Source organism: Trichoderma breve, chromosome 6 (genome assembly GCF_028502605.1).
Source record: "Trichoderma breve strain T069 chromosome 6, whole genome shotgun sequence".
Taxonomy (NCBI): Eukaryota; Fungi; Ascomycota; class Sordariomycetes; order Hypocreales; family Hypocreaceae; genus Trichoderma; species Trichoderma breve.
The window spans coordinates 1,310,789-1,338,044 of NC_079237.1; the positions used below are offsets into that span (position 1 = coordinate 1,310,789).

General features: G+C 52.1%; 10 protein-coding genes across 10 annotated transcripts; 7 read left to right on the plus strand and 3 right to left on the minus strand.

Moving 5' to 3' along the window:
* Positions 1-1,637: 1,637 nt before the first annotated feature.
* Positions 1,638-2,812, plus strand: T069G_09333 (major intrinsic protein domain-containing protein; the record flags this gene model as incomplete). The annotated part of the gene is made up of 3 exons (XM_056176543.1): positions 1,638-1,933; positions 1,996-2,536; positions 2,636-2,812. The coding sequence occupies 3 exons, from the start codon at positions 1,638-1,640 to the stop codon at positions 2,810-2,812; spliced, it is 1,014 nt and encodes a 337-aa protein (XP_056025021.1).
* A 2,039-nt stretch (positions 2,813-4,851) lies between these two features.
* Positions 4,852-5,190, plus strand: T069G_09334 (uncharacterized protein; the record flags this gene model as incomplete). Its single annotated transcript, XM_056176544.1, has 1 exon — positions 4,852-5,190. One exon carries the CDS (start codon positions 4,852-4,854, stop codon positions 5,188-5,190), a length of 339 nt encoding a protein of 112 aa, XP_056025022.1.
* A 624-nt stretch (positions 5,191-5,814) lies between these two features.
* T069G_09335 (FAD dependent oxidoreductase domain-containing protein) lies at positions 5,815-7,891 on the plus strand (the record flags this gene model as incomplete). The annotated part of the gene is made up of 2 exons (XM_056176545.1): positions 5,815-7,039; positions 7,104-7,891. 2 exons carry the CDS (start codon positions 5,815-5,817, stop codon positions 7,889-7,891), a joined length of 2,013 nt encoding a protein of 670 aa, XP_056025023.1.
* A 783-nt stretch (positions 7,892-8,674) lies between these two features.
* On the plus strand, positions 8,675-10,013 carry T069G_09336 (subtilase family domain-containing protein; the record flags this gene model as incomplete). The annotated part of the gene is made up of 3 exons (XM_056176546.1): positions 8,675-9,007; positions 9,066-9,513; positions 9,568-10,013. 3 exons carry the CDS (start codon positions 8,675-8,677, stop codon positions 10,011-10,013), a joined length of 1,227 nt encoding a protein of 408 aa, XP_056025024.1.
* Positions 10,014-13,420: 3,407 nt separating this feature from the next.
* On the plus strand, positions 13,421-15,130 carry T069G_09337 (FAD binding domain-containing protein; the record flags this gene model as incomplete). Its single annotated transcript, XM_056176547.1, has 1 exon — positions 13,421-15,130. The coding sequence occupies one exon, from the start codon at positions 13,421-13,423 to the stop codon at positions 15,128-15,130; it is 1,710 nt and encodes a 569-aa protein (XP_056025025.1).
* Positions 15,131-15,715: 585 nt separating this feature from the next.
* On the plus strand, positions 15,716-16,990 carry T069G_09338 (alginate lyase domain-containing protein; the record flags this gene model as incomplete). The annotated part of the gene is made up of 1 exon (XM_056176548.1): positions 15,716-16,990. One exon carries the CDS (start codon positions 15,716-15,718, stop codon positions 16,988-16,990), a length of 1,275 nt encoding a protein of 424 aa, XP_056025026.1.
* Positions 16,991-17,194: 204 nt separating this feature from the next.
* On the minus strand, positions 17,195-19,191 carry T069G_09339 (phosphoesterase family domain-containing protein; the record flags this gene model as incomplete). Its single annotated transcript, XM_056176549.1, has 3 exons — positions 17,195-18,601; positions 18,656-19,020; positions 19,080-19,191. The coding sequence occupies 3 exons, from the start codon at positions 19,189-19,191 to the stop codon at positions 17,195-17,197; spliced, it is 1,884 nt and encodes a 627-aa protein (XP_056025027.1).
* Positions 19,192-20,727: 1,536 nt separating this feature from the next.
* T069G_09340 (multicopper oxidase domain-containing protein) lies at positions 20,728-22,797 on the plus strand (the record flags this gene model as incomplete). The annotated part of the gene is made up of 3 exons (XM_056176550.1): positions 20,728-21,118; positions 21,205-21,979; positions 22,053-22,797. The coding sequence occupies 3 exons, from the start codon at positions 20,728-20,730 to the stop codon at positions 22,795-22,797; spliced, it is 1,911 nt and encodes a 636-aa protein (XP_056025028.1).
* Positions 22,798-23,071: 274 nt separating this feature from the next.
* On the minus strand, positions 23,072-23,914 carry T069G_09341 (uncharacterized protein; the record flags this gene model as incomplete). The annotated part of the gene is made up of 1 exon (XM_056176551.1): positions 23,072-23,914. One exon carries the CDS (start codon positions 23,912-23,914, stop codon positions 23,072-23,074), a length of 843 nt encoding a protein of 280 aa, XP_056025029.1.
* Positions 23,915-24,629: 715 nt separating this feature from the next.
* On the minus strand, positions 24,630-24,932 carry T069G_09342 (uncharacterized protein; the record flags this gene model as incomplete). The annotated part of the gene is made up of 2 exons (XM_056176552.1): positions 24,630-24,779; positions 24,840-24,932. 2 exons carry the CDS (start codon positions 24,930-24,932, stop codon positions 24,630-24,632), a joined length of 243 nt encoding a protein of 80 aa, XP_056025030.1.
* Between the last annotated feature and the right edge of the window lie 2,324 nt (positions 24,933-27,256).

Sequence of the window (27,256 nt, forward strand, 5' to 3'; positions counted from 1 at the left end):
CGATCTTGATCGGAAAGAATAGCGAGGGTGGGGGCTGCAGCTTGGGATTGCAATACCGAATGTGGCTGAGGCCAGTCCTGCAAGGTCTCACACCTAGAACACCTAGACACACCATCCCAGCCAGGATTCGGATAAGCGCCCGTGTCTGAAGCAGCACACCTTTTTTTGACTAATGGAATAGTAAACGGTACTGCGTCGGGGAAAAAAAATTGAACCAGACAGACGGCGGCTCCCCCGGTGAAGCGACGATGGAGGCCAAGTCCCATGCCCTAAGACTAATCCTCGCACTTGTGCACACACAAGGCATGCCGTCTTGTCTAATCGGGATATGCACGCCGCTCCATCCATGCATCAAGCATGGCTAGGGCCGGCTTCATGTATGTACAGGTATGTACAGGGCCCCAGAAGCTTAATGTTGGTTGTGCTGATCTGTCCGTTGTTTGTGAGGGTTCCATCATTGTGCGTCGTCGTGCTTTGTCCAACGGGAGCTCCTCAAGTATGAACTCGTGTCCGTTTTCTTTCTTCGTCTTTTTTCTTCTTCTCCTTTTCTTCTCTTCTCCCACCGCCGGATTCTCCTTTCTTGACAGCAGATGCGCTGCTGCTGTCTCACTCCGCTCTTTGCGCGCTAAGAAGAATTTTGCATCCGGCCTGGTCCGGCGCGTGGATAGCCAGGTAGTCAGGACACGCCGGCGGTCCCCAAAATCCCACGAGAGTCTCACAAAGCCCTAGCCCGTCAATATGGCATGTCCCATCTGGACAGGGAGGGGGGGTATGAAATGCGATGCCATCCCCTCCCCTCCTCCGCAGGCAAAGACACTCCATCCCAGATTACTCGTAGAACCTCGGTCACACCCGTCTTGCCCGCCAGTCTTCCGTCCTTTTTTACTACTGCTCGTGCTAGTAGTAATGGAGTGCAGCAGTAGTAGCAATGGCGACAATGAGGGTGACCTGATTCGGTGTAAGCCTCCGAGTGTGCGCGTGTGTTGAAGCATGATAAACCCCGGCTTTGCGCATCAAAAAACCCGAGCCCCAGGTCGTTGTTCGGTAAACCCATCATTCGATTTCATCTTCCCCTCACCCGTCCGGCCAACGTTATTCGCAACCTTGGCATCACCTGAGCCCGAGTTATTGGATTCCTAGCGCTTTGATTCATTTCCCGTCTGTTCCTAGTCCTTGAAGCTTCCCATCTCATCCCCGTATTTGAGGCGGGGAAGAACGTGTTCTCGATTTCTCCAGATCCACACACTGGGAAAAGCCCTTGCTTGACCAGATCTGTTTCCAATCTCTTACCGTCCGTCAGCTTGTGGGAATCTTGTCATCTTCGGCCACCCCCTCATCTCGTTTGCGTCTGCACCACCGACTTACCCGATCTTTTTTCTGCTGTTCCCATCCCCAGCCAGCCTCAATTGTTATAGGGCGTGTGGTAAGGCCCCACGAGGAGAGACGTAATAGCTCTTCGGATTCCTAACCGCGGGTGTGAAGTTGATAGTAGTATCGCGAGCCTGGCAAGCCTGTAACCCAAGGGGGTTAAAAAACTATAATTTGACAACACCTCCCACCCTCCTTCTTTTGAAACACTACCCCAATTCTTTCTGCCAATTCTCAACACACACATACATTCGAAGTATAGCTTCCAAATGTCACATTCTGAAGAAACATCTGAATTCTCCATTGACAAAGCCGCTCCTCTTCCTCTACGCAACCCCAACATGGGCCAATCCAGCCTCGACGATGCCCCAAGAATGGAGTTGCTGTCGCCTCCTCTAGAGGAAGAGCAGTTGGCCTGGAGCAAGATTCGCAGCTACTGCCAGGATTTCTTTTCAGAATTCTTGGGAACAATGACCTTGATCCTCTTTGGTGACGGCGTCGTTGCACAGGTCGTCTTGAGCGGTGGTACCAAGGGTGACTATCAGAGCATCTCCTGGGGCTGGGGGTAAGTCGTACTGCGTATTGCGGTAAACCTTGGTGAGAGCTTGATCACTAACAAGCAAACAGAATCGCTGTCATGCTTGGCGTCTATGTCGGCGGCAAATCCGGCGGTCACCTCAACCCAGCGGTGACCTTTGCTAACTGTCTGTACCGCGGCCACCCTTGGCGAAAGCTCCCCGTCTATGCCCTTGCTCAGCTCCTGGGAGCCATGACGGGCGCCGCCATTGTGTACGCCAACTACAAGTCAGCCTTCGATGCCTTTGAGGGCGGTGCTGGCATCCGAACCGTGACCGGCCCTACCGCCACCGCGGGCGTCTTTTGCACGTATCCGGCTGCATTCATGACTCGGACGGGCATGTTTTTCTCCGAGTTCATCGCCAGCAGCATCCTCATGTTCTGCATCTTCGCCCTGGCCGATCCCAACAACATTGGAGCCGGAAACCTGATGCCGCTTTGCCTCTTCTTCCTCATCTTTGGCATTGGTGCTTGCTTCGGCTGGGAGACTGGTTATGCCATCAACCTGGCTCGTGACTTTGGCCCCCGATTGGTGTCGTTCATGATTGGATATGGCCATGAAGTGTGGTCCGCAGGCGGTTACTATTTCTGGGTATGCCGCATCCCTCTTTTTTTCTTCTTTTGTTTCCCCTGGGCCCCCTTTTTTGACGGTGATGATGCATGATTCGTTGTTGCTAACCATGCACTGCAGATTCCCATGGTTGCCCCATTCTGCGGCTGCGCCTTTGGCGGATTCTTGTACGACGTCTTCATCTTTACCGGAAACAGCCCCATCAACACTCCGATGCTGGGCCTTCAACGCCTGATGCGACCCCGCAAGAGCGTGTGGTCCAACACCCACCCGGCAGCCATTGAAAACAAGGTCTAAGGACTGCTGCTTATCAATGCCGGACACGTAATGAAAAACAGAACGAGATGGTCTCGGAAAAGATTACAGAAAAAGGGTATGTGGTAAAACTCGGGGGTAATGAAAGCGATGTGGGCCAATTGTACCAAACAAAAAGAAAGGGAGAAAAAAGCATGATGTGTGTGCTTGATGAACAGGTTCATGGGTTCGGATGTATGTGTTATGAAAACACGGAGTATGGTTGGTTGTACAAGTATAGTTGATAATTTAGCGAGCGATAATAGTATAATGATTCACCCTGAAAAGGAGCACCACTGGACATTGGGCATCAACACGCCTTTGTGAAAGACTATTTGCCGAATGTCCTGAGATGGGGGAAACAGCGGTGCAAGGATACGTGTATGATGGGACCCTGAAAACGGGGGTTCATCGTACAGCTGGACCGGCCTGTTGGAAAACGACAACGCGAGGCGGTAGAGATGGCGAGATGAGATGTGATGAAATGTGATAAAGGGTCGTCGTCGGAGATTTTCGTGATAGACCCGATGAATCTGAGGTGCTGGATGGAGATGGGCAGACTGGAACGCTACAGTACTTTGACTGTTACCCTACAAGTTCAAGAGGCAGAACTACTGCAGCTCATGACATATGAGAGATTGAATGAGAACAGCGTAGCTCCAATATCTGCAGGAACTCTCCTTCAATCTCTGCGTATCACCACTTCAACCAACCGGCAGCAACCCGAACACTCCAGCACTACTAGAGCGCAGATTGTCTTCATCACCGCCGCCTTACAGCATGCCCGCACACCGATGAGGCTCATTGCCACCATCGCGAGATTCTGACAGGACTGTCCCCCGGCAGCTACCGGTCCAAGCGTCTCTAAGCGATATCTTCCAGCCATTTTGCCAAGCCCTTTTTTATCTTTTGTTGTCTCCTTGAACCCTTGCGGTGTGAGATCCACCGCCCGCCCATAAGATCATAAGAGAAAAAAAGGGCTGCACGGGCTTCCCCGAGCATGGCATGGGGGACCCGGGGAGCAAGGGGATGATACAACAAAGACAAGAGAGGCTGCAGACATGGTCACCTGGCCTCGTGCTTCTCTGTGTGGAGCTGGTGCGGGAAGGCAGGTAGGATTCCTGTCTCTTTTTTTTTTCGCCTCTGCGTGATACGCGGCATCGAAGTATGCACACGCCCCGAGTCCGTGCCCGGATGGAAGGGGACTGGGGGGGCATCCAGACTGAGAAAACGTGAGGTTGAACGAAACGGTTTGCCACTCCCGTGTAAAACCCGGCGTGAGGTTGACGGGATTAGGCGGAACGGTTTTAGTAATTGGTGACTGGCGAGGCCGATGTTGAAGAGATTTGATCCTTTCGTCTTCAAGATGATGTGCGATGATGGTGCGGCGGCTTGAGAGCCGAGAATGAGAGATTTTGCATGCTCGTGATTGGCATCCTGGAGAGCTGAATAGTAATTGATTTCGTCAAAGTCATCAGATAAGTGCAGCTGGATTCGTATCGTATAAAGCAGAGCTGAAAGAGTGTCCGTTTTGGCTTGGCTTGGTTTGGATGTTTGGCGGATAAAAAGGCCCTGGCTAATGTCGAGGGAAACTTATCCGGCGTGCATATTGTGGCTGGCTGACAAACTGTGGCTGGAGAAGTACCCCTGTCGCTGTGGCTGGCTGTGGCTGCGGGGGCCGAGAGACCCAAATGGCATGTGATCAGAGCACTGACTGAGGCAACGTAACCCAATTTTTTTCGACGAGATTGTCTCTGCCTTTTAGCTTATCGCAAAGCAATTGCTTCAATCGCCAAGAATGCGTCTCAGCAGTTGGTGGGTTAAAAGCGACTATCAGGATCATGAGACGGAATGTTTGCATTCCGCCAATGGCGAGTCCAATCGAATGAGAGTATTATCGCGACTTTTCTGCATTCGTGATCGTGACAGCTTCAAGAGTGTCCAGCTCGGGGATTCTCTACCGAAAGTTTCCCGAACCCCTCAGACATCGAGGCCCTTGTCGCCAGCCACAGCCGAGCCGCTCCTCATCTCCATCCATTCACATGCCTAGCTTCGACGCGTGGCTTGTCATCTTCGGTTCGCTCGAACCCCGAGTTGCCCCCAAATCTAGACTTCAGGCCCACTCCGAGCATTTGTTTGGAGAAGAGGACCCGCGCAAGTCCGTATCCCGGAGGACGGCCTGCGGCGTGATTGGTCTGGAGGAGGCAATTCGAACCTTTCAGGGAATCCGGCCCAGACCCCATCCGAACCGGCTGTACCGGGATCGCAGAGCCAAAGTGAGGGTTCAGGCTCTGCTTCGGGAGTCCTTTCCCAGCGTGACATCACTGGATATGGCGGCTGAGGTTACCATGACGGCAAAGGCTCCAGAAGAAGAGGTTTGAAAAGGGAAATCATAAGAGCTTCGACGACAAGCCCCTGGTTCGCAGCGTTCAAAACACACAAGCCACCACGTGGAGAATTGCGAGGCCGGTTGTGCAGAAAAACTAGACAAGCCACAAGGTTCAATAAACATTGATCTTTGGTCAACAGCCTTGCCTTTTCCCTCTTCCCACCCTTTTGCTCTTTGCTCCTCACTCGCCCCTTTGGTTCCACGAATCAGTGCCGCCAAGGCCCCCCAACCTGATCGTCATATCGAGCGGAATCTCGTTTGACCCACGTCGGTCGGACATCGTCCACCGAGCTCAGTCTCAGTTGACTATTGAAGTCACCTCATCTGACGCAAAACCTATCTTCTGATTAAATTTTTGGGCTGTCTTTCGCCTTTTTATTCCACTTGTGGCTTCCCGTGCAAATCTTCCTTTTTCCCGTGCTCCTCTGTCTTGCAGATCCTACCTGGACCCCTCGCTCTTCTCCTGTCCTTTAAGAGGCGCTCGCCCCCACGACAAATCTCCTACCTAAAGCCTCATCAATCACTTTACTTCACACAAGCCCTGCCATTGGAGGAATCCCTGCCCATCAGCATTCTCTTGTGCCCCTCCTCCTAACAACCGCTTACGAACTTCACCATGGCTCGAGGCTTCTCAAGCCTTCGACGGCCTCTGCTGGGCCTCGGCGTCGTCGCCACGGCTGGAAGCGCTGTTGTCTACTCTCGCACCAGGATATCTCACGCTACACACAAGCCGATCGCGGAAGTCAAGCGAGACAGCAATGGCCGCATCATTCCGCCAGCTTTCCCCGCCATTTCTTCCCGGATGGAGCAGCTGGCTGAGCTGAAGCGACACAGCAAAGCAAACGAGAATCTTGAAGAGTACGATCTCCTCATTATCGGAGCTGGCGCGACCGGTGCCGGCATTGCGCTCGACGCCGTCACTCGAGGCCTCAAAGTGGCCATCGTGGATCGCGATGACTTCTCCGCGGGCACCAGCTCCAAAAGCACAAAGCTGGTCCACGGCGGCGTGCGCTATCTCGAAAAGGCCGTCATGAACCTGGACTACTCCCAGCTGCAGCTGGTGATGGAGGCGCTGCACGAGCGCAAGACGTTCCTCAAAATCTCGCCTCACCTTTCCAACTCTCTTCCCATTCTGCTGCCCCTCAAGAACTGGTTCCAGGCCCCCTACATGTGGATTGGCACAAAGGCCTACGACTTGCTGGCCGGCTCACAGGGCATCGAGGGCTCTTACTTTATGAGCAAAAGCAAGGCTCTCGCCAACTTCCCTCTGCTGCGCTCAGACGACATGGTTGGCGCGCTGATTTACTATGATGGCCAGCACAACGACTCCCGAATGAACGTTTCTCTTGCGCTTACTGCTCAGCTTTACGGCGCCACCGTCCTGAACCACGTCGAGGTCACCGGCTTGGACAAGGACCAGAACGGAAGAATCCGCGGCGCGACCCTCCGAGATGTTTTGGGCAACGGCGACAAAGAGTTTACCGTGCGCGCCAAGGGTGTCATTAACGCCACCGGACCTTTTACCGACGCTGTCGAGCGCATGGACGACCCATCGCGCATGACTCTTGTAGCTCCCGCTTCCGGTGCCCACGTTATGCTTCCCGGCAGTGTGTGCCCGAACGGCATGGGCATGCTCGAGGCGGCAACTTCCGACGGACGAGTCGTGTTTGTGCTGCCCTGGCAGGGATACACTGTCGCCGGAACCACAGACAATGCTTGCGAAATCGAAAAGGAGCCGGTAGCGCAGAAGGAAGACGTGGACTTCATCCTTACGGAAGTTAACAAGCTTCTGCGGCCCGAAGCGAAGCTTGGCCAATCTGATATTCTGGCAACTTGGTCTGGTAAGCATCACACCCCTCCCCCTGCTGTGGTCGTATAAAGACCTTGACTAATAAGTATATATAGGCATCCGACCTCTTGTTCGAGACCCCAAAGCCAAGAACACCGAATCCCTCGTACGAAGCCATCTCGTCACCGTTTCGCCGTCCGGTCTTCTGACCTGCGCTGGTGGTAAATGGACCACGTACCGCCAGATGGCCGAGGACGCAGTCGACGAGGCTGTCAAGACATTTAGCCTTGCTCCAGCTGCCGTTGCCCTCCCTGATATCAGCGGTGCCGGTCTCCCTGGTGTGCAGACCACCGGCCGCTGCATCACCAAGGATGTTCCGCTCATCGGAGCCCATGGCTACTCTACGTCTCTCGCCTCTCAGCTCATGGAGGCTCACCACGTCGATGCCGATGTTGCCCACCACCTGGCCCACAACTATGGCGACCGCGCTTGGGCCGTTCTATCAGCTTCCAACTCTGCCGCCACTCGCCTGATCCCCACGCTTCCCTTTATCGAAGCCGAAATCCGCCATGGTGTTAGGTCTGAAGCTGCCTGCACTGCTGCCGATCTCATCTCCCGCCGAACCCGCCTTGCCTTCCTCGACGTTGAGAACGCACTGCGCGCACTGCCCCGTGTTATCGACGTCATGGGTGAAGAGCTCAAGTGGTCCGGCGATCGAAAGCAGCAGGAGTGGAAGGAGGCCGTCTCGTTCTTCAAGTCAATGGGACTGTCGCAGGACAAGCTCAACATCACTCGCAAAGAGGTCGAAGCCCTCCCTGCTCTGCCAATCAGGAAGCCCGAGGTGGCTGCTACGCCAAAGGGAGTGGAATTGGGCAAGCTCGAGGCCAACGGTGTTATGGCATAACCTATCGTGCCTGAGCTGGGCCTATGGAATCTGTTGACCGTCAGCATCAATGAGGATCGGCAGGCAGATTCTTGTACATAGTATTATCTGCATGGAACGGGGTTATTTCTTTGTTTATTTTTCTTTTGTCTTTTGGAGCATGATACCTGGGCTATCTAACCGGAAAGAAATGGTGCGAAGATGCATTACATTGGGTAGAAGCAGCGGTTGGGATTTAAGATATGGGAACCATAGACAGCTTGTCTTTTTCTTTTCTTGTCGTTTGTCTTTTTTATACACCAGTCATTAGGTATATCGATACTACTACAATATACAAGACTACATTCACATACCTCTCTTTGTTCGATTCTCTCATTAATACCTCTTCCCTTCTATGAAGGCATGAGAATATTGCATTGACTCTTCCTATACTGGCATTGAAACATGATTGGTTCAATAGGCTCAAATTTACTAAAGTGGTGATATGCTTAAACTCTGTTGATGCTTTCAGTAGCAGATGAAAGGCCTGATGTTCGCTAGCAAGGTTGTAGCAGGCGAAGAGAAGGAGCAAATTGCAGGTGCATGGCCTCATAGAAGGAAGCAAGCAAGCAACTACGAAGCGAGGCAGGCGCTTAGATGCTCTATATTTATATCTCGGCTGTGTTGCCAACTTGAGACTCTTTACACTCTCCATCAACATCAGCTCTCTGAACATACGGCTTTTGGATCATCACTCTTTTCTGATATAATTTACTTTTCATCAGATTCATCACCGGTTACATCTGTTCTGTTACAACGGCAAAGATGGCCTGGTTCAGGACTCTTGCACTCTTCTTGTTCACTGTCACGCCATACGTCACAGCCCTCCCTTTGAAAACCACCAGACAAGGCTCGGTTCTGGATGTAGACGGCCTTGCGGACGAGGATTGGTACATTGTGACTCTCCACAAGAACATTTCGCCCTCTGCCTTCGCAATACACCTCGCCAAAATAAATGACACCTACCACCACAACTCCTTGAACGATGAGCAGAACAGACCCTCTGGAGTCGGAAAGACATTTGCCATTGGTGACTACCGGGGTTATTCTGGAGTCTTCGATAAAGACACTATCGCCTTGCTCTGGAAAGATGCAGATGTGAGTATAGCCACTCATGCTGATGAATCTGTCTATTCTAACGCACGGGTGTCTTCAGGTAGCAGAAATCGAGCGAGACGAGTTCTGTACTATACAGGGGAAGCTTGTGACGCAGCGTCATGCCCCCTGGGGCCTTGCGGCCTTGTCTAGCAAGAAGCCCGGTGGCAAGTCATACCGCTACGACAAGAGCGCGGGCAACGGCACGTTTGCATACGTGGTTGACTCCGGCGTCTTCACCAAGCACGACGAATTCGGTGGGCGGGCTTCGGTTAGGTATAGCGTAGATCCCAGCGACTTGTCGGACGTCGAGGGACATGGGACTCATGTTGCCGGAATCATTGCGGGCAAGACCTTTGGCGTGGCCAAGCAAGCGGAAATTATCGGTGTCAAAGTGCTCCCCGACGGCGTTGGCATCATCTCGGACGTACTTGACGGTTTTCAATGGGCGGTCCAAGACATTGTCCTCAAAGGCCGCCAAAACCGTTCCGTCATCAACCTGTCTATTGGTGAGTGACGCTGATGAGAATGGACATGGACGGAATCAACTGACACTGAGACAGCAAGTCCCTTTTCTATCGCATTCAATCGTGCCGTTGATGCTGCCTTTGAAATGGGAATTCTCAGCGTCGTTGCAGCTGGAAACGCAGGAATGGAGGCCCGAAAAATGTCTCCTGTATCAGCAGCAGAAGCCTTGGCTGTGGGTGCCATCAACAGCGAATGGACACAGACTATTTTTTCCAATTTCGGCCCCGAAGTCAACATCCAAGCCCCTGGTTACCACATAGAGTCCGCCTATATTGGTACTGAGAATGCGACCAACACCATGAGTGGCACTTCAATGTCGGCCCCTCACGTTGCCGGACTTGCCTTGTATCTGGCTGCCTTGGAAAACACGAAAAATGCAAAGGAGTTGAGAGACAGAATCCTGGAACTGGGCGTCCAGGGCAAAGCGAAGGAACTCACGAGCGATACCCCCAACTTGGTTGCTCACAACGGTGCTCGCTAAACTCTTTTTCTCTCCCCCCCTCATCCCTCATTACTTTTTGCTTTATGATTCTTCTTGTGTAGCATAGAGATACAATTATTGGTATAGTATTAATACAGAGTTTGGAAGGGATGATGACGTTTACTCTTGAACCGAGAGATGCGCATACAAACAGCAAACAGTAGGGGTACATGGCCGATATGCAAATGGCCACGCAAAAGTACGGCTGTTTGCACTTGGCCTCCACGAGTGACTTTTCTCTGGGCTCGATTTTTCTTCAAACCGTTCGCTTCAATGTGGGACCGAGCACTGTCAAAATTGCATCAATCGTGATTTTTCAATCCTTAGTTCGTCAACTTCTTTTACCTTGTCTGCCTATTGTAATGCCAGGGGTGCAAGGCTTGTTCTTTATTCTTGGTGCTGCTAAACGATGTTCTAGACGATTCTCTTTTTGAGGCTTGAAACTTTTCTTACGATCTATCAGCTTTCTTAGTCTTGGCAGAAACATAGTTTGCTAACGAGGTTAGTCATGGAGCACCCTAGTATCGTGAAGGGCGATATCCGGATGGCTAACTCTATCGTAGCCGTGCTTTGTGGATTTTGGCTAAAGAGTAACAGAGACAACATCGATAGGAAATCAATGGATGCAGAAGGAAAAGCTGTACTACTGCGGCGTCGGCGTCGCTGGCACAGTCGCCGTAGCCGAAGCACGTCGAACCGCTCCTCGACGACGCCATCTCGAGCCAGATCCAGAGCGGTAAACTCGATGAACTCGGCGAGAAGAATGACGGTTATTCCTCCCTACAGCGGGTACAACATTGTCGACTGGCACATTTACAATCGTCTTACAACCCTATGGAAGACTGAGTCGCAGTCATGGTCAGAAAGCGAGCGTCGCGACTTTGTCGAGTGGGTTCCCAGGGCCCTCGTCACGGAAAGAGAAAACTCGATGCTGGACCATCCGCTGGCGGAGCACATGCGGTGCAACGCGCCGAGCTGGGGCCATTTCGTCATCTTGAGGGTCATGTTTGGGGCGTCGCAGTGTGCGAGGCAGAACTGGAGGTACGAGAAGAGGGCTGGGGAGGATGCGCCGCCGGGGGTTGTGCCGAGGGATGTGGATGAGGTTTTGAGGACGAATCGGATGAGGGCGCCTGCTATGATGAAGATTCCGACGATGGAGGTTGATGGCGAGAATGTGGAGAGGGATTGTGGGTGTTTGTGGTGTTTGTGGTGTTTGAAGAAGAAGGCGGATAAGGCGAGTCGGGGGAGTACATCTTCTTCTTCGAGTCGAGAGGTGAAGACGGCGAGGAGGGAAAGGGGAGAGCAAGAGAAGTGTCCTCGAGGGGAGAGTATATTCACGGGAGAAGGGGAGACGTGTGAGGATCGAGCGAGGAGGTTTGAGCGGGAGCAGGGCGTTGAGCCGGAAGAAGCACCAAATGGCGACGATGGTGAGAGCGAGGAGGATGAGGTTACTGGGGTTGTTACGCAGGCGTCTTCTTTTCAGGAGAGATCGACTCTTGTGTGCACGGATGGGGCGAATCGGAGTTTGAGGGAGGTTGTGGTTAAGCAGGGGAGTATGATTGAGACGCTGGTGAGGTTGGTGGAGAGGCAGCATGAGAGGATGGGGAGGTTGGAGAGGAGGGTGGATGGGGGGCGGGGGAGGAGCGAGGGGAGCTATCGGGATGTTTGATTGGAGGGTAGAGGATGTACAGAGGGCTGTGAGAGAGCGGAAGTGTGATGGAGAGAGAGAGGTTGAGGTTTGTAGTGGTGATGTTTGTTGAAGGTGTTGGTGTTGGTGTTGGATACGAGGCTGAATAGTCTGCTTTGAAGTTGTTGTTGATGAGATGGGTTTAATGTCTAATTTTGTATTTACAATCCTTGCCATTTTTCTTGAGTGAGCTTAGGAAGTGTATTTTATTTGTTTAATGTAGTTTGTGATGAGAATATTTGCTCGTTATCATAGCTTATAGGGTAAGGGAGTTTTGTGTGGTAGTGAGGCTTTGGTCGATCCGCATACTAATATAGGTAGGTCTAGGTTGAGATACACAAAGTAACAGGCCTTGTGCTTATTTGACGTAAATGGAATTTCTTCAACTGCTTACTGCTAATGACCTTTGCTATTCACTTCAATAACTCATCTCCATCAGAAGAGCATTGTCATTTAGTTGTATAGCGGGGTAACTGATACACGGCCTTCCCTTACTGTACATTTACTGGGTTTCTGTGTATCAATTGACTTGTATCAAATTGGACAACTTATTTTGCATGATACTTAGGTAGTTCTCCGAATAAAGAATGTCATCAATTCCAGGTTCAAAAGTTGAATTACTTGGTACTAAAGGTGCCGAATACCAGCAGAAACACGCCAGAGTCACACAAGTCGTCATACCTCTGATACAAAGTGGCACGATAGTCACCTCAGCCCGTGCCACCCAATCAGAGCAGACGCGGGCGGGGGAATTGCATGTGAAGTGAATAAGTCGCACACGTAAGAGTACACGGAGGTACCGCGACTTTTGCCAGGCGGGGCAGCCGAGGTACCTCGAGGTTGCGCTTGTTGTGTGATGGTGTTGACCTACTATGCGATTTTACGAGTACTAAGAAATTAGCCGTTTGTGTAGCTAGACAAATCATGAATTGAGCCTGGAATTGGTTAAAAGTTGGTGGGAGTTGATGGCGTTACATTATGAAAACCTGTTCCTTGTTGTCATATCAGGGAGTTACACGGCCGTATGTGCGTAAAATCCTTCGTACAAGAGCTGGGCGAGGATTTGCTCCATTGTTCACTGGTGGCCCCTCGGCGGGGTTGGCGGGGACATTTTCCAATGCTTGAGCTTGATTTGAGACAGGCCAAGTTGATACCCGATCGGCCCCTCAAGGCAAAGTGAAAGCTCCATTGAAACTCAATCCTCCTAGCGCTCGATACGGGGTAAAAGCTCAGGGATGATTGATGGACGACAAGCTGGGATTTGATTGATCCAATCCATAGATGGCATCTCCAGAGCCTCAGCGAGCAGATGCGCTAACCTTCGGCGCCCGCGGTCGTCCATCCGGGTGCCAAAGAGTGATGGATGTGCCTAGGCTCGGCTGTTTGTTTGTACAGACCAGTGCTGTGTTTAAGTTCTCATTCCTTTGTAGCTGTGTTAAAGCAAGCTGTATTCATGCAAATTAATTGGAGGTGCCAATGTTCCCCCTCCGTACCGGTACCAGCGCACGCAACACACACCACTCGCATCACCCGATAACAATCGATTGAATGTACATGTACATGCGCCTCTGCATGATAAAGCTGCAAATATCCCGCATGCGAGATATGTACACGTAGACTCAACTTGACTTGACTCATCTCATTTCGCCCTCTCAGCTTTGCTTCTCCTTCACCCTCTCCAGCAGGCAGCAGATCAGATCAGATCAGTAGAGCAGCCGCCATGGGTTCGGAGGACGACAGTCAGCAGAAGCCCGTCATCATCGTCGGCGGCGGCCTGGCCGGCCTTGTCGCTGCCTTTGAGCTGGCCGAGCGCAAGATCCCGTCGCTCATCATTGACCAGGAGAATGAAAACAGCCTGGGAGGACAGGCCTTTTGGTCTCTGGGCGGCTTGTTCCTGGTCAACTCGTACTACCAGCGCCGCATGGGCATCAAGGACTCGCGGGAGCTGGCCATGCGTGACTGGCTGGGGTCTGCCGGCTTTGACCGTGACGAGGACTATTGGCCGCGGCAGTGGGCAAAGGCCTTTGTGGACTTTGCTGCAGACGAGTTTGAGGAGTATGTGAGGGCCCGCGGGCTGGGATTCCTCTTCAACGTGGGCTGGGCTGAGCGCGGCGATGGAAGGTCTGACGGCCATGGAAACTCGGTGCCGCGCTTCCACATTTCTTGGGGAGCTGGGCCGGAAGTTGTTCGCATCTTTGCGGATCCGGTGAAGAAGGCGGCGGAGGAGGGGCTGGTGCAGTTCAAGTTCCGGCATCAGGTTGACGAGCTCATCGTTGACGGCACCGGAAGGGCTGTTGGTGTCAAGGGCAGCGTCCTGGAGGACGACGACTCGGCAAGAGGCGTCAAGACATCACGGACTGTTGTCGACTCCTTCGAGCTGTACGGCTCTGCCATCATCGTAACCTCAGGTGGCATTGGCGGCGATATTGAGGCTGTGAAGCGGAATTGGCCTGTGGAAAGACTGGGACCAAAGGTACCAGATTACTTTGTCATTGGAGTGCCCGCTCACGTCGACGGCCGCATGCTTCACATCTCGGAAAGCGCCGGTGCCAACATTGTCAACCGTGACCGCATGTGGCACTACACCGAGGGCCTGCAAAACTGGGATCCTATCTGGCCCGAGCACGGCATCCGCATCCTGCCGGCCCCTTCGTCTCTTTGGCTGGACGCTTCTGGTAAACGCTTCCCACCGTATCTGTTCCCCGGATCTGATACCCTCAGCACGCTCAAGGCCATCTGCGCAACGGGCTACGACTACAGCTGGTTCATTCTTGACCAGTCCATCATTGCGCGTGAATTCGCCCTTTCTGGCTCGGAGCAGAACCCTGATCTGACGGCCAAGAGCATCTGGGAGGTGTTCAAGAATAGAATTTTTAGCAAGAAGGGGACAGTCAATGTGCAATTGTTTCAGGAAAACGGCAAGGATTTCATTGTTCGGGATACTCTCAAGGAGCTGGTGGCTGGCATGAACGAGCTGGCCAAGGAGCGAAATGGCCCTATCCTGGAATACGAAAAGATTAAGGAGGTTGTCGATGCTCGTGACGACCAGTTCAACAACACCTACTCAAAAGACGCGCAGGCCATGCTCGTCCACAATGCGAGGACGTACTGGCCAGACAAGCGTAGCCGTGTTGCGGTGCCTCACCGCCTGCAGGACCCTGCCCACGGCCCATTGATTGCAGTTCGACTCAATCTGCTCAGCCGCAAGACACTCGGTGGCATCGAGACTAACCTCAACAGCAACGTCATGAGGAAAGACATGACGCCGTTCCCGGGGCTCTACGCCGCCGGCGAAGTGGCGGGATTCGGCGGTGGAGGCGTTCACGGCTACAACGCGCTCGAGGGAACGTTTTTGGGAGGCTGCATCTTTTCCGGCCGCACAGCTGGGCGAGCTGTAGCAGACGAGTTGTCCGAGGTCGTCAAGGAGTGAAAAACCCCCCCACACACAACTCTCTTAATGCGAGGAACGGAATAAATGGCAAGTGGAGGGAGGAGTTGGCATTCTTGATTTAGTGTTAAGGCTATGGTTATCCTATTGATGCAATGACATTCATGTGTAAACGACAAAGGCGTGCGTATTTTTCCTATTTGACGGTCTATCATCTTTCCACTGCTCTAGTTCCGAGAAAAGAGGCATCGTTTATGTAGTTGGAGACTTGGAGTCGTCAAGGAACCAGGGTGTTGCGATGCTAGGCTAAATAGCTGATTGGTGGAACATTTCGCAAACAGCTTGCTCGGAAGAATTGCCCGAACCCCCAAATTGGTTTCTGCCGTGATGCAACTTTGCATCGTTCATCATTCTTGGGCACTTGGATGGGGTAATTGGCGGACAAGTATCCGTCCGTTCATGGATGGCTCGATGAGAATCTGGGGTTGAAATCTGGGGAAAGACAGGGGTGAGCTCCTTTGTCTATAAGATGGGGAAGCTGGCATCCATTAATCTTGCCATCAAGCTTAATTGGAAGGGCAGACGACTTTCAACTGACTGGTTCTGGGATCAATTGAAATCGCCGCAATGCACTTTTCTTCTCTCTCAGTTGCTCTGCTCTCTGCCGCGGGCGTGGCCAACGCCCTTCCTGGCCTTGCATTGCCCGGCCTTGGAGATATCTGGCCCTGGCCGTCAAAGATTCCCAACACCATCGTCATTGATGGCTACCGCCTTGTTGAAGCAAAGCTGCGCCTTACCTTGGGCGATGGCACTCTTAAGAAGGAACTAAAGCATCTCACTGCTCAGGCGGATAGCTGGCTCAATCAAGGTCCCTGGACCGTCACAGCAAAGACGAAAGCTCCGCCTAACGGCACACTTCACGACTACTCGTCTCAGGCACCTTATTGGTGGCCCAGCCCCAATACGCCGGATGGATGTCCCTACATTCAAAAGGACGGCGTACGCAATCCCGAGGTCGACCAGTACCAGGACCGCGTGTCGGTTGGAATGATGTTCAACTCGACATACGTCTTGTCCCTAGCCTGGTACTACACGGGCAACCCCAAGTACTCCAAGCACGCGGCTGATATCCTCCGGACCTGGTTCCTCGACTCCAAGACGGCCATGAGCCCCAACCTAGACCACGCCCAGATCATCCCCTGCGCCAACACCGGCCGGTCAATCGGCATCATCGACTTCAGCCAGGAATACACAAACGTCATCGACGCCGTCGCCATCCTCAACACCGGCGCCCCCGGCTGGAGCAAGGCCGACGGCAAAGCCTTTGTGAGCTGGAACAAGCAGTTCCTGACGTGGCTAGCCGACTCGCCCTTTGGCGTCGAAGAGGCCGCCGCCCAGAACAACCACGGCACATTTGCCAACATGCAGATCGCCGCCCTGGCGCTCTTCACGGGCAACATCTCGCTCGCGGTGCAGCGGGCACAGCTCGCCAAGAGCTTCATCAACAGCCAAATCACCGCCAACGGGTCCCAGCCGCAAGAACTCGCCCGCACGCGCAGCTTCCACTACTCCAACTTTGACCTGACGGCACACCTCCGCTTCGCGCTCATCGCCCGGAAAGTCGGCGTCGACTTGTTCAAGTATAAGGGCCCGCAGGGCCAGACGCTGTTCAAGGCCGTCGAGTTCCTTGTTCCTGCAGCGGCGGGTGGTGCGAGCAAGTGGACGTATCCGGAGCTGGGATTCACGCAGTACGCGGCGACGGATAACGTCAGGGCGGCGGCGCAAGAGGGCGACTGGGCTGCTGCCAAGGTGTTGTCGAAGCTGGTTCCGCCTCCTGGGGGGGATATTTTTGGGCTGAGGCCGGCGCCGCAGCAGTTGGATAGCATTGCGACGGTTGGATAAGGGATTGATGATGAATTGCTTGCTTGTCTCGGGTTGCAAGACAAGGGGGTCTTTCTTATTGTGTTACTTTATATAGATGCCATGTGAAATGACGGGTGGCTGGAATGAATAATGCTATTTTTATTTTCTCTATCTAACCCCAGCCCCTCTACTACATGTTGAATCTATCTTCAAATACTAGCCATGCTATATATTCCCAGACATTCAATAACTCACGCTATAAGCCTGCCAGTATCCCAACCCCCCAGTCAAAGAAGCATAACTCGACGATCCTCGCCCTCCAATAGCCAGATACCTCTGCGTGCCCTTGACATTGAACGCATATCCCTTCCCGCTTTTGTAGCTCACAGTAAAGACAACGGCATTCCGGGCATTCTTGCAAAGAACCCCAGACGCGCAAATGTAGTTACTACCAGCATCATCAGAAAGCGTGAAATCCGCACCTCCAATCACCACCGCGTGAGCAATCCAGCGCTGAGACGGCGTGTCGTGTCGTGCAGTGGCTCGGCTGACAGCCAGAGAGCTGGCATATGTCGTCTTTTGGGCGAGTGCGAAGCCGTTTGCTTCGAGGACAATGTGGCGCCCCTCGGTGAGCATTCCGCGCATGGGCTTGAAACCCTGCTCGACTTGGCTGGGCATGTCTGCGATCACGCCGTTGCCGGTATACGGAATGGGAGGCTGGACGTCAGAGTACAGAGACTGGCAGTACGAAGAACCGTCATAAACGCCATTGGAATCAGTGTGAGGCGTCTGAGGCGTGGGGATAATCGGAATAGAGTAATCGGGATTGTCAAAGTCAAAGGCATCAGTAAGGTCAGACATATGGTCACGGCGCCACCCGACCATCTGGTCCGTCGTGACGTTGCGGCCCTTTGCAGCCTGCCACTTCTCAACGAACTTGATCTGCGAGTTGTGGTCGCTGTGAGCAGTGTAGACGCCGCCCTTGCGCGTCCACGGGGAGACGATGTAAAAAGGCAGTCTGAAGCCGGGGCCGAGAAACGTGTAGCCGACTTCACCATACGGGTCCTGGATCCATTCGCCTGATGTACCATTCGGGGAGTGGTAGGGGCTAACGTGGTCGAACCAGCCGCCGGTTTCGTCGTAGGAGAAAATGAGCGCTGTTTTGTTATACTTGGGTGAGTTGAGAACGGCCTGGGCGACTTGGTATTGCAGCCAAGCGCCGTCATGAGGTGAATAAGGAGGATGTTCTGAGAGCTCCATGGGGCCGACAATGTATGAGACTTCGGGCAGAGTTCCGTTGGCAGCCTGTGCATAGAAGGTGTCGAGGGAGAGACCCTTCATGCCTCTGTTGTACAAGCTGGATCCTGGCTCAGCATCCTGGAATTGCTGAAACCTGGCATACGAGTTGTCGTCGAAGTTGTCCTCGTTCTGAAAGACTTGCCAAGAGACACCAGCGTCTTCATAGTACTCGCCAACAGTCTTCCACTTGAGCGGATAACAGTTGAAGCCGCCAGTTTCACAGCCCGGAGTAATGTTGTTGTCGATGTAAGGGTTGCCGCCTTCATCTGGAGTCTGAGGACCACCGGGGGCGTTGACACTGCCGGAGAGCCATGTCACTCTGTTGGGGTTGGTAGCAGCAACAACACCTTCCTGAGATTCTTTATTAGCCTTTGTTTCGTCTAGTCTTTCAGAATGTAGACCTGCCTGGTACATGTCTCCAACGACAAAATTTTCCGCCAAAGCGAACTGAATAGGAATATCCTGACGCTTGTAGAATCCAATGCTGTAAGGGCTATTTCCCACGGCCCAATGGTCGTTGGTACCGCCATTCCACGCGGCATGGTTCTCTTGCCAGCTGTTGCTTCCAGAAACTATGCATTGGGTTGATTCGGTCCAGTTGCCACCGAGGTAGTTGATGTAAAAAGGCGTCACGTAGTCGGTCTCGTTGGTTAATTGAGAATTCGTCAACTGTTTCCAGACCGGGACGCCGTCGTTCAACTGCAGGTTCGCATCGCCGAAACCACGGACACCCGCCATGGTGCCGAAATAGTGGTCAAACGCACGGTTTTCTAAACTCCAATGTTAACAAACCGATTCACAGACAATTTCTAGACACATGTGATTATACCCTGCATGAAGAGGACGACATGGTCAATATCCTTCAAGCTTCCAGCTCGGACAAGACCAATGATGCAAAACAGGCCTGCCGACGCCGGTCCTAAGCTCCTGAGGAGAGGCATTCTTGGTGATTGGGAAAATGAAGCAATACGGAAGAATGCTGGAACACAACCAATTCTATCCACCCTGTTTCACCGCAGAGGACTGACGCGGTACTTAAGCAAACATGCTCAAGTAAGCATCATGGATCTTTTTAATTGACTATTTCATGGATTGAGCTCTGTGCGCATATAATCAGAGACCGCCCCCCTCATGTCTAACCCCGACAACGTGATTTGTCCATCGCAGTGTAGCATTGCGGCCTCAAGCGCGGCCGTCCGTGCCGAGCACAAGCAGCTCGTCGTGCGGTTAAAGAGCAATGGACAATGGATAAAGGAGAAAGCGTGAGGTTGCATCTCTCTCAACTATTACCGAAACCCCGAATCGGAAGGTCAGTGGTGATCACAGCGGCAGAGGACGGCCATAGCGTAGGAACTTGTGCAGCACAGCGGCGACGAGATGCGACGATCATCGGCCAACATCGCTGTGGTTGAGAAAAAAATCTGAATAGAATAAACGTGAAAAAAAAATAAAGACCAGAGCTTTTGCACATGTTAAGTTAGTCGCTGTCAATGTTTCACCAAGGCATGTGATTGGGCGGAGGGGGAAGGCCAGATGCGAGATGGCCAGGCGATTGAGACATGTGCCCTCCAGAAGCCAATAGCATCGGCACGGCGGCCCTCGTGATGGCGGTTGTGGTTGGCTGGAGCTGCAAGGCTCTGCAGGGATGCTTGGATTTAGTGCAAGGGACTGCGAAGAAGGGGGTTCCACAGGCCGTGATATGCTGCAGGTGAAGGTGAGTGTTGGTGGAGACTCTTTGGACAGAGTTAAGCGATAAAGACGGGAAAAGCCTCATACTATAATAGTAGGGCTTGGCTGAGGATAGAGTACCCGGGCGAGAGAAGTATGTTAGGTCTAAAGTTGAGAGCTATAACTCTGTTCGAAGTGTGGCTTTGCTGGACGAGATAGGGGTCATCGAATCATGTAAGTCGGGATATGGTATGATGTATAACGCAAGCGGGTGAGGCTGAGAAAGAGCTGAGATAGACTCCCGAGTACGGACCTCCTCACTCAGCCACCCGCGAAAATCAAAAACCCAAAACCCAAGATAACAGACCCTTGAAATTTCTCTTCTTAGCCGGCGTCTCGGCGTTAGTACTCGTGTACTAGTCCCCAAACCTTGGATAGCTTCCTCACCAACTCTGTGGGGCCCTCCGCCAGACCCAGGAATCGACAAATCAAGGGCAACGTCCCCACGTGCTGGTCAGTGCTCGGCAGTCAATGCCGACTCGCAGTGACGAATCTTCCGCGCGTTCTTATACCGATGATGCGATGGTTTCTCATCGCCCGCCCTTTGAGCTTCGGGCTATGTTCTCCCACATGCCGGTGACGCGCTATTACGAGTACCTTTGACTTCCTCCTCCTGCTTTATGGTCTTTGCTTCTCCTTTCGCTGGGCTGGACTAGTTGAGTTTTTGGCGAGGGATACGATCGATATCTTCTCATCAGAACCTCTTCTAGTTGAAAGCTGAGTGAGAGTGAAGAGTGGGAAAACACAATATGAAGGACCAACCCGAGGAGCGGCGTCTACTCGACGAAGTAGACGGCCGTGACAGCGATGACGTTGCCACGCAGCTCAGCGTCGACGACGAGGTACTCGACGAGGAACAAGACGACGTGATAGAGCCCGTCGTCGTCCGCCCGCGTCGAAAGCCCAGCTTCACGCTGCTCCGGATCGCGGGCCTCGTCGTTGCGCTGTGCCTGGGCACGCTGGCCGTGCTGCTCTTCGCCATGAACCGGCACGTCGCCCCGTTGGACGACCAGCTTGCTATTCCTCTTCACCCGACCGAGCACTCCACACGAGATCCTACCACGCTGACCTTTGACTGGCACGTCACACTGGGTGTCCGAGCCCCGGACGGGGTGGAGAAGCAGGTCTATCTGATCAACGGTGGGTGATATGGCAGACACTCACACTGAGTTCTTACATTAGGTACTCGGTTTCGTTTCATTGGCTGGCTGACACTCTGAGTGCAGGACAGTTCCCGGGCCCGACTATCGAGGGCCGATCTGGGGACCGTATCATCGTCCGTGTCCACAATGAACTCAAGGACGACGAAGGTGTCTCGCTGCACTGGCATGGCCTGCGTATGCAGGGCTTCAACAACATGGATGGCGCTGTGGGATTCACTCAGTGTCCCATCCCCGCCGGCGGTTCATTCGTCTATGATTTCCGTATCCGCGACGACGAGTACGGAACCTTCTGGTGGCATAGTCACTCCCAGCTGCAGAGAGCAGACGGCCTCTTTGGCGGCTTAGTGATCCACGAGCCACGCCGTCACAACTCTGACGCACCCGTGCAAGATGAGGCTCTACTGCTCATCGGCGACTGGTTCCATCGCAAGCACGACGACGTCCTCGCTTGGTACAGCAGCCCGGCGAGTGCAGGCAACGAGCCTGTCCCAGACTCCATGGTCATCAACGGCCGCGGCCGATACGACTGCTCCATGGCTGTGCCGGCGAGACCCGTCCAGTGCAAGACGACATCCTTGAGTAACTTCCCGCCGATGATTAGGAGGTCTACGGGAGAGACGCTGCTCAGAGTGGTGAATACGGGCACAATCACCGGCTTGACGCTCGGTGTTGACGGTGCTTCACTTCAGCCTACGCAAGTCGATGGAGGCTGCAAGGTAGATTCAAAGGCAGCTGATTCCGTCGGGATTCTCTATCCCGGCGAGAGAGTTGACTTGCTACTCAAGTGGAAGAGCGACCAGGCCGCGGAGCCATGGTTCAACGTCTACCTGGATCATGAGTGAGTTCTTTCATAACCCACCTCGACATTTCACGATATCAGTCTGGTGGTTACAGTATCTAACAAGTTCTAGGAATCTCCGCTTCGGCAATCCGGCCCTCAACCCAAACCATACCTTCCCTGCTCTCCCTAAAACAGTCACAGCTCACGATCGAGACCATGCGTCTCTCTTGAAATTCAGTAGCAGTCACCTTGACCTTGCCACACTTACCGCCACCCACGAACCAGCTCCTATTGTTACGGCAGAGGAGGAACAGACGATTCTCTTTTATGTGTCAACTCAAAAGCTTGCGGTCCATGGAAACAAACCTCTTGGCTTTGTAAATCATACCATCTGGCAGCCTCAGGCGGTGCCACTACTGTCGCAAAACCGGTCATCTTGGGACGAACACCAGCTCATCCCCTTCATCGGCAGTGGATCAAAGCCCACCAAGGTCAAGCTCGTCATCAACAACCTCGACGATGGTTCTCACCCATTCCATCTTCACGGACATTCATTCCAAGTGCTGTCCTCTTTCCGGGCCGACAAGGCTAAACTGGGGACTTATAACCCTTTCGAGACATCAGATGCCGACTCACCGGATCACTGGCAGCGGGAGAAGCCACTTCGGAAAGACACAGTCAGTGTGCCGAGGAGGGGGCACGTGGTGCTCTCGTTTGTCGCTGACAATCCTGGAATGTGGATGTTGCATTGCCATATGTTGGTACACCTGGGAACAGGCATGGCTACCGGCTTTCAGGTCGGAGTACCAGAGGATGAAGAGCATGTATATGGGATGGATGAATCAGCAGCGAGATTATGCAAGGCGTCGAAATAACAAAGATACCAGAGATACCCAGATACCCAAATCATAACAAACAAACACGCATGAGAACAAGATATAAACAGAATAGCTAGTTATAAAAAAACGAGAAAAAGAGACCAAAATATTTGAATAAATTTTTATGAACCATATTAGTCCAAAGGGGTCTGGTAAAAATATACAGAGAATATGAACAAGGGGGTATATTTGACCAAAGAATAAACATCATATCCGAGACGTAAGCTATCCCTCGACGGGGATGGTTATTTTCATGATAGTTACCGCAACATCAAAGAATGTAGAATATGGAAATTAATGAAAGGATGGATATCCAAAGTAAGAAATCCGGACACGTCAGACTCCGTGCACCGTTTTCGTCATCGGCATCGGCAGCCGGGGTCGGGGCCGGCGCGGGCACTGGAACTCCGGTAGGCACCGTTGGTGGCGCTCCAGCAAGAACTTTATCTCCAGAAGGGTACTGGATGTTCCATACGGGATCTGTCTTGAGGGCATCAGGCACGCCGAGGGTGCCTGGACAAGATGGTTGGTTGGCATTGGGCCAATCCAAAGTGCAAGTCTGGTCTTGTCCCAGCGTGCAAATGGAGTCGAGGATGTTGTACAGGACATAATTGCTGCCCACCCACGAGTTCTCCTGCTCAAGACAGCTGGCAAGGAAGTTCATGCTGTTTGCCGCGCTGAGGGGGAGCTTGCTGCCCTTTGTATGGATCAGGCTCGCGCAATTGGACGGGTCCACGTTTTGCGTTGTCATCGCGACGGGTCCTCCGGCAAAGGGCTTCTTCGTTGCCGAGTAGCCCGTGTAAAGGTAGTTCCAGGCATCGTAGCTGATGTCGTGCGCGCCCTGCGATTGGTCGACGCGAAGCAGATAGACTTGGCGGTCCTGGTACTGCAGAGAGACGCAAATGTTGTTGCAGTCGACTGAGTCGGGCCAGTAAGCGACACGGTTGGTATTAACCTTGCAACCCAGAACGCCGACAGAGGACGAGTAGCTGTCGTGGGGTGTCGCCCAGACGGTGGTGGAAGATGAGCTGCTGTCGCTGCGAGGGATTGAAGCAGCTAGAACAAGAGCAGGAGTTGCCAGCAAGGGCAGTAGAGAGTGGAGGCTGAAGAGCATCGTTGACGAGAGCGTCGTCATAAGGAATGGAGACACTGAGTCATCACAGGCCAAGCATGGGCCAGCGGGTCAATTCAGTGGGAAGGGATTAAGAGAGGGAATAAAAAAAAAGAGCGACAGGCGGCGTGGCGCCGTAGCGGCGAGAAAGGAGGGAAGATGGAGCTGATGCTAGGAATAGCGCCAATTCGCGTGGATTTATGAAAGAGGGAAAAAGAGAAACTGAAGCGAGAAAAAAAACCGTTCGACAATCGAGATGCAGCCAAATCTGGGGGAAATTTGGTGGTCAGGGGATTTTCATGCGGGCTAGGCGGGTTTGGGGCTAGCCTGACGCAGCCTTTCCCGATGGAGCCGTCGCGGGAAAAACGTGGGCAGCTCCACCAAGCAGATAAGAAAAGATGTGGGAATATCTACTAAACGATTCATATCAAAATGGATACAGATGTAAAATGAATGAAGATTGTAGAAATAATAATAATTCATGTATTGAGGAACAAAGAAATATCCTACTGCGGCGACCGAATCAGACAACGAAAATCGGAGGGCGGATGTGGGGAATTCATATAATACACTTTGACGAAACGTGACACACACGTGCCCTTCCTTTTTATTTGTGGTTTTCTTGTTTTCGTCCCACCATCCAGATTGCCCATCCGCCAGGTATCATCAGTTTGATGTTTTTTTTTTGTTTTCGACTTCATTTTTTTTCATCTCTCATTTATTTCTTAAGATGCAGTGTCTCCTTTATCTTGTCCATCGCTGAATGGCGGCGTCCGGTTTGTCCCGCCATGGCGGGCTCGGACTGCTTCGTTGCGTTGAGCGGCGCATCACCCTCATCTGGCTGCGTCAATGCCTGGTCGCCATGAGCCTTTAAAGTAATAGTTAGAGTCGCGTAACCCAATGTAAGACGTTAGTGGCTGAAATATACCCTCTGCTCCTCAACTTCGGCGTTGTGAATGAGGTCGTGGCCTTCAATAGCCGCCTCGTCGGTGATGCCAGTCTCGGAATGTTTTCGATTCATTGTGGATATATATTGATGCTATTCAGTTGAGCTGTCAAGATCAAAGAGTCAATGGAGAATAAACATCAGAGTAGTGGCAAAGGAGGAAGCAAGCTGTCTTATAGCCCTTTGCAGAGCTGCCAAACAGAGTTTCGTCATCAGCCTATAGCTCATGATCGGACTCGCCATCAACGTCATGATGAGGGCCATCAACTCTAAATGCTCGAATCGCATGCCTGATACCCCGCGTTGGCTACGCAGCCATCACCAGATGTGAAGCGAGACAGTCTCGAGAGGTGACGAAAGACTGTACGGCAAACTGGGCTTTGATCGGCGCTGATCCGTGGCATTCCTACTGTGCTCCATTGTTGGCGTGGTGGCACTTTGTCTGGCGGGGCCCTCTCGATATCCGATATTGGCACGCGGAAATCATGGGAAGCTTTCGACTAAATGGACAGCTGGAACGAATGAGAAAAAATGGATACTCGTTTGAGCACCGCATTTGGTATGAGCTGTCGATGTAGCGTGATTTCTATTATTAACCTCCTCGTGACCATCGACCTCATCCGGATGCTATGGAAGCAGGTTTGATTAGAAATTGTGTGAAGATATCTGCTTGCGATCAGCATGAAATTGATTGAAAGGTGACTGAAGATCATCACCGCTCTTTCTGATGTCATATGTGCTATGTTAATGCCGGTATATCCTATTGTTGACCGCATACCGCGTAACCCGGCTTGTGCTCATATAGGCCTGAATTTGGCGTCCCTGTCTCCAGTTTTTCACAGAGAAAACACATTCAATTTTAGTGCGATGAGTTATCAGAGCTGAGCTCTTTTTCTAATGACCTATCTCGAGATTCTAGTAGTCTTTTATACAGCAAACAAGGCCATATATATGGAGAAGGAGCAGATGCGACTTTCATCTGCAGCGCTGTACAAGGACGAATTTATTATGAATGAATCTCTTGTCAAATCGAAATAGCAATTCCGAGATTGAATATTAGTGAATTATGAACCTGTTTTCGGTTATATTTATTATCTCCTGGGTCGAAATGGACTTGTGACCTATTCTTCATCGGCTGCGGTCATAATATATTTGAAATATTGTGAGATTAATGGTTTTCGAATGAAAAGTCTTTGCAATGTCTTTACAGAATATGAAGATGGGATATATGATGAGATATACCGTCCAACTTGCTCAAGCACGTGAGATGCTATCAGTTATACGGGAGCCATTCAAGCATTACTTGAGTGTCCACACATCACCCCGGTACACACTTAAGCTATTCACTTAAACGTAGAAATAGTCACGCGAGTAAGCTATGCCTTGGGAGATTAGAAAGCTTAACCTCAGACTTTCATGTCGCCCACTTGGTTCAAGGGACATGGATGAATTCTAGAGGTCTACCTTGCCTCAACGACAACTCCCATCAACTATAGCTACCTCGTGCAAAACAACCATTTATTATTCGTCCCTACCAATATTATAGTACCTGCAACATCATGGGATATCTCAAAAGTTCGGTAACCAGTCTGGTGATGGAATCAGCTGTGTGCATCATGATGTTACATCGCGATGCCATCAGTCCAAGCAGCGGGAAAAGACGGAATATTCTTCAAATGACAAACACACCACTCAACGATTACAAACGTTGGGTATGAATGGCAGCTTTACTCAATTCGACATTTCAGGTTGAAATTGTAAGAGTCACACCGCCAATAATAGCTTGTCAGTTGCACAGATTGGGATTCGTCCGGCACATCCAGGATTAACAACGCATGAACTCCATGTACGCGTGTTACTGCAAACAGAAGGTGGAAAAGGAAAATTGAAAATAAATCTGATATAAAGGTTGCATGAAAAAAAAAATAAGGGTCACTCAACACCAAGAAAAAAGACCCTGAAGTTGCTCAGGATTCATGTGAAATGCCGCCACGTGAATGCAAATGCCGAATCATGAGGCGCTTTTCTGGACGGCTGCCAAGAGGCTCGTGCTGTGACGACTGGCTGCCAATCTATTTGATCCAATGTCCCTCACTCCTGGGCGATTTTTCCCCCATTGTTAGCGTCCAAGTCGTGCATACGTGTATTCGCGGCTCCATAGCGGAGGTCATCCACTGTACTCCCCCACGTCGCCGCTAGCTTAGGGCCGCTCAGTCGCTGGAGTTTGCAGAAGCCACAGCGGCCGCACCGCCTGCATGTTCGCAAAAGTTGAGCGTCGCAATCTGATCTTGGGGGAAACCTAAGCACAGGGTCTCTCAAAAGCATGGACCAGCTGCACACTAAAATTGATTGAGGCTGGGCACAAGGTCTGGGCATGTCTCAGTGAATGTGCCGGCAGA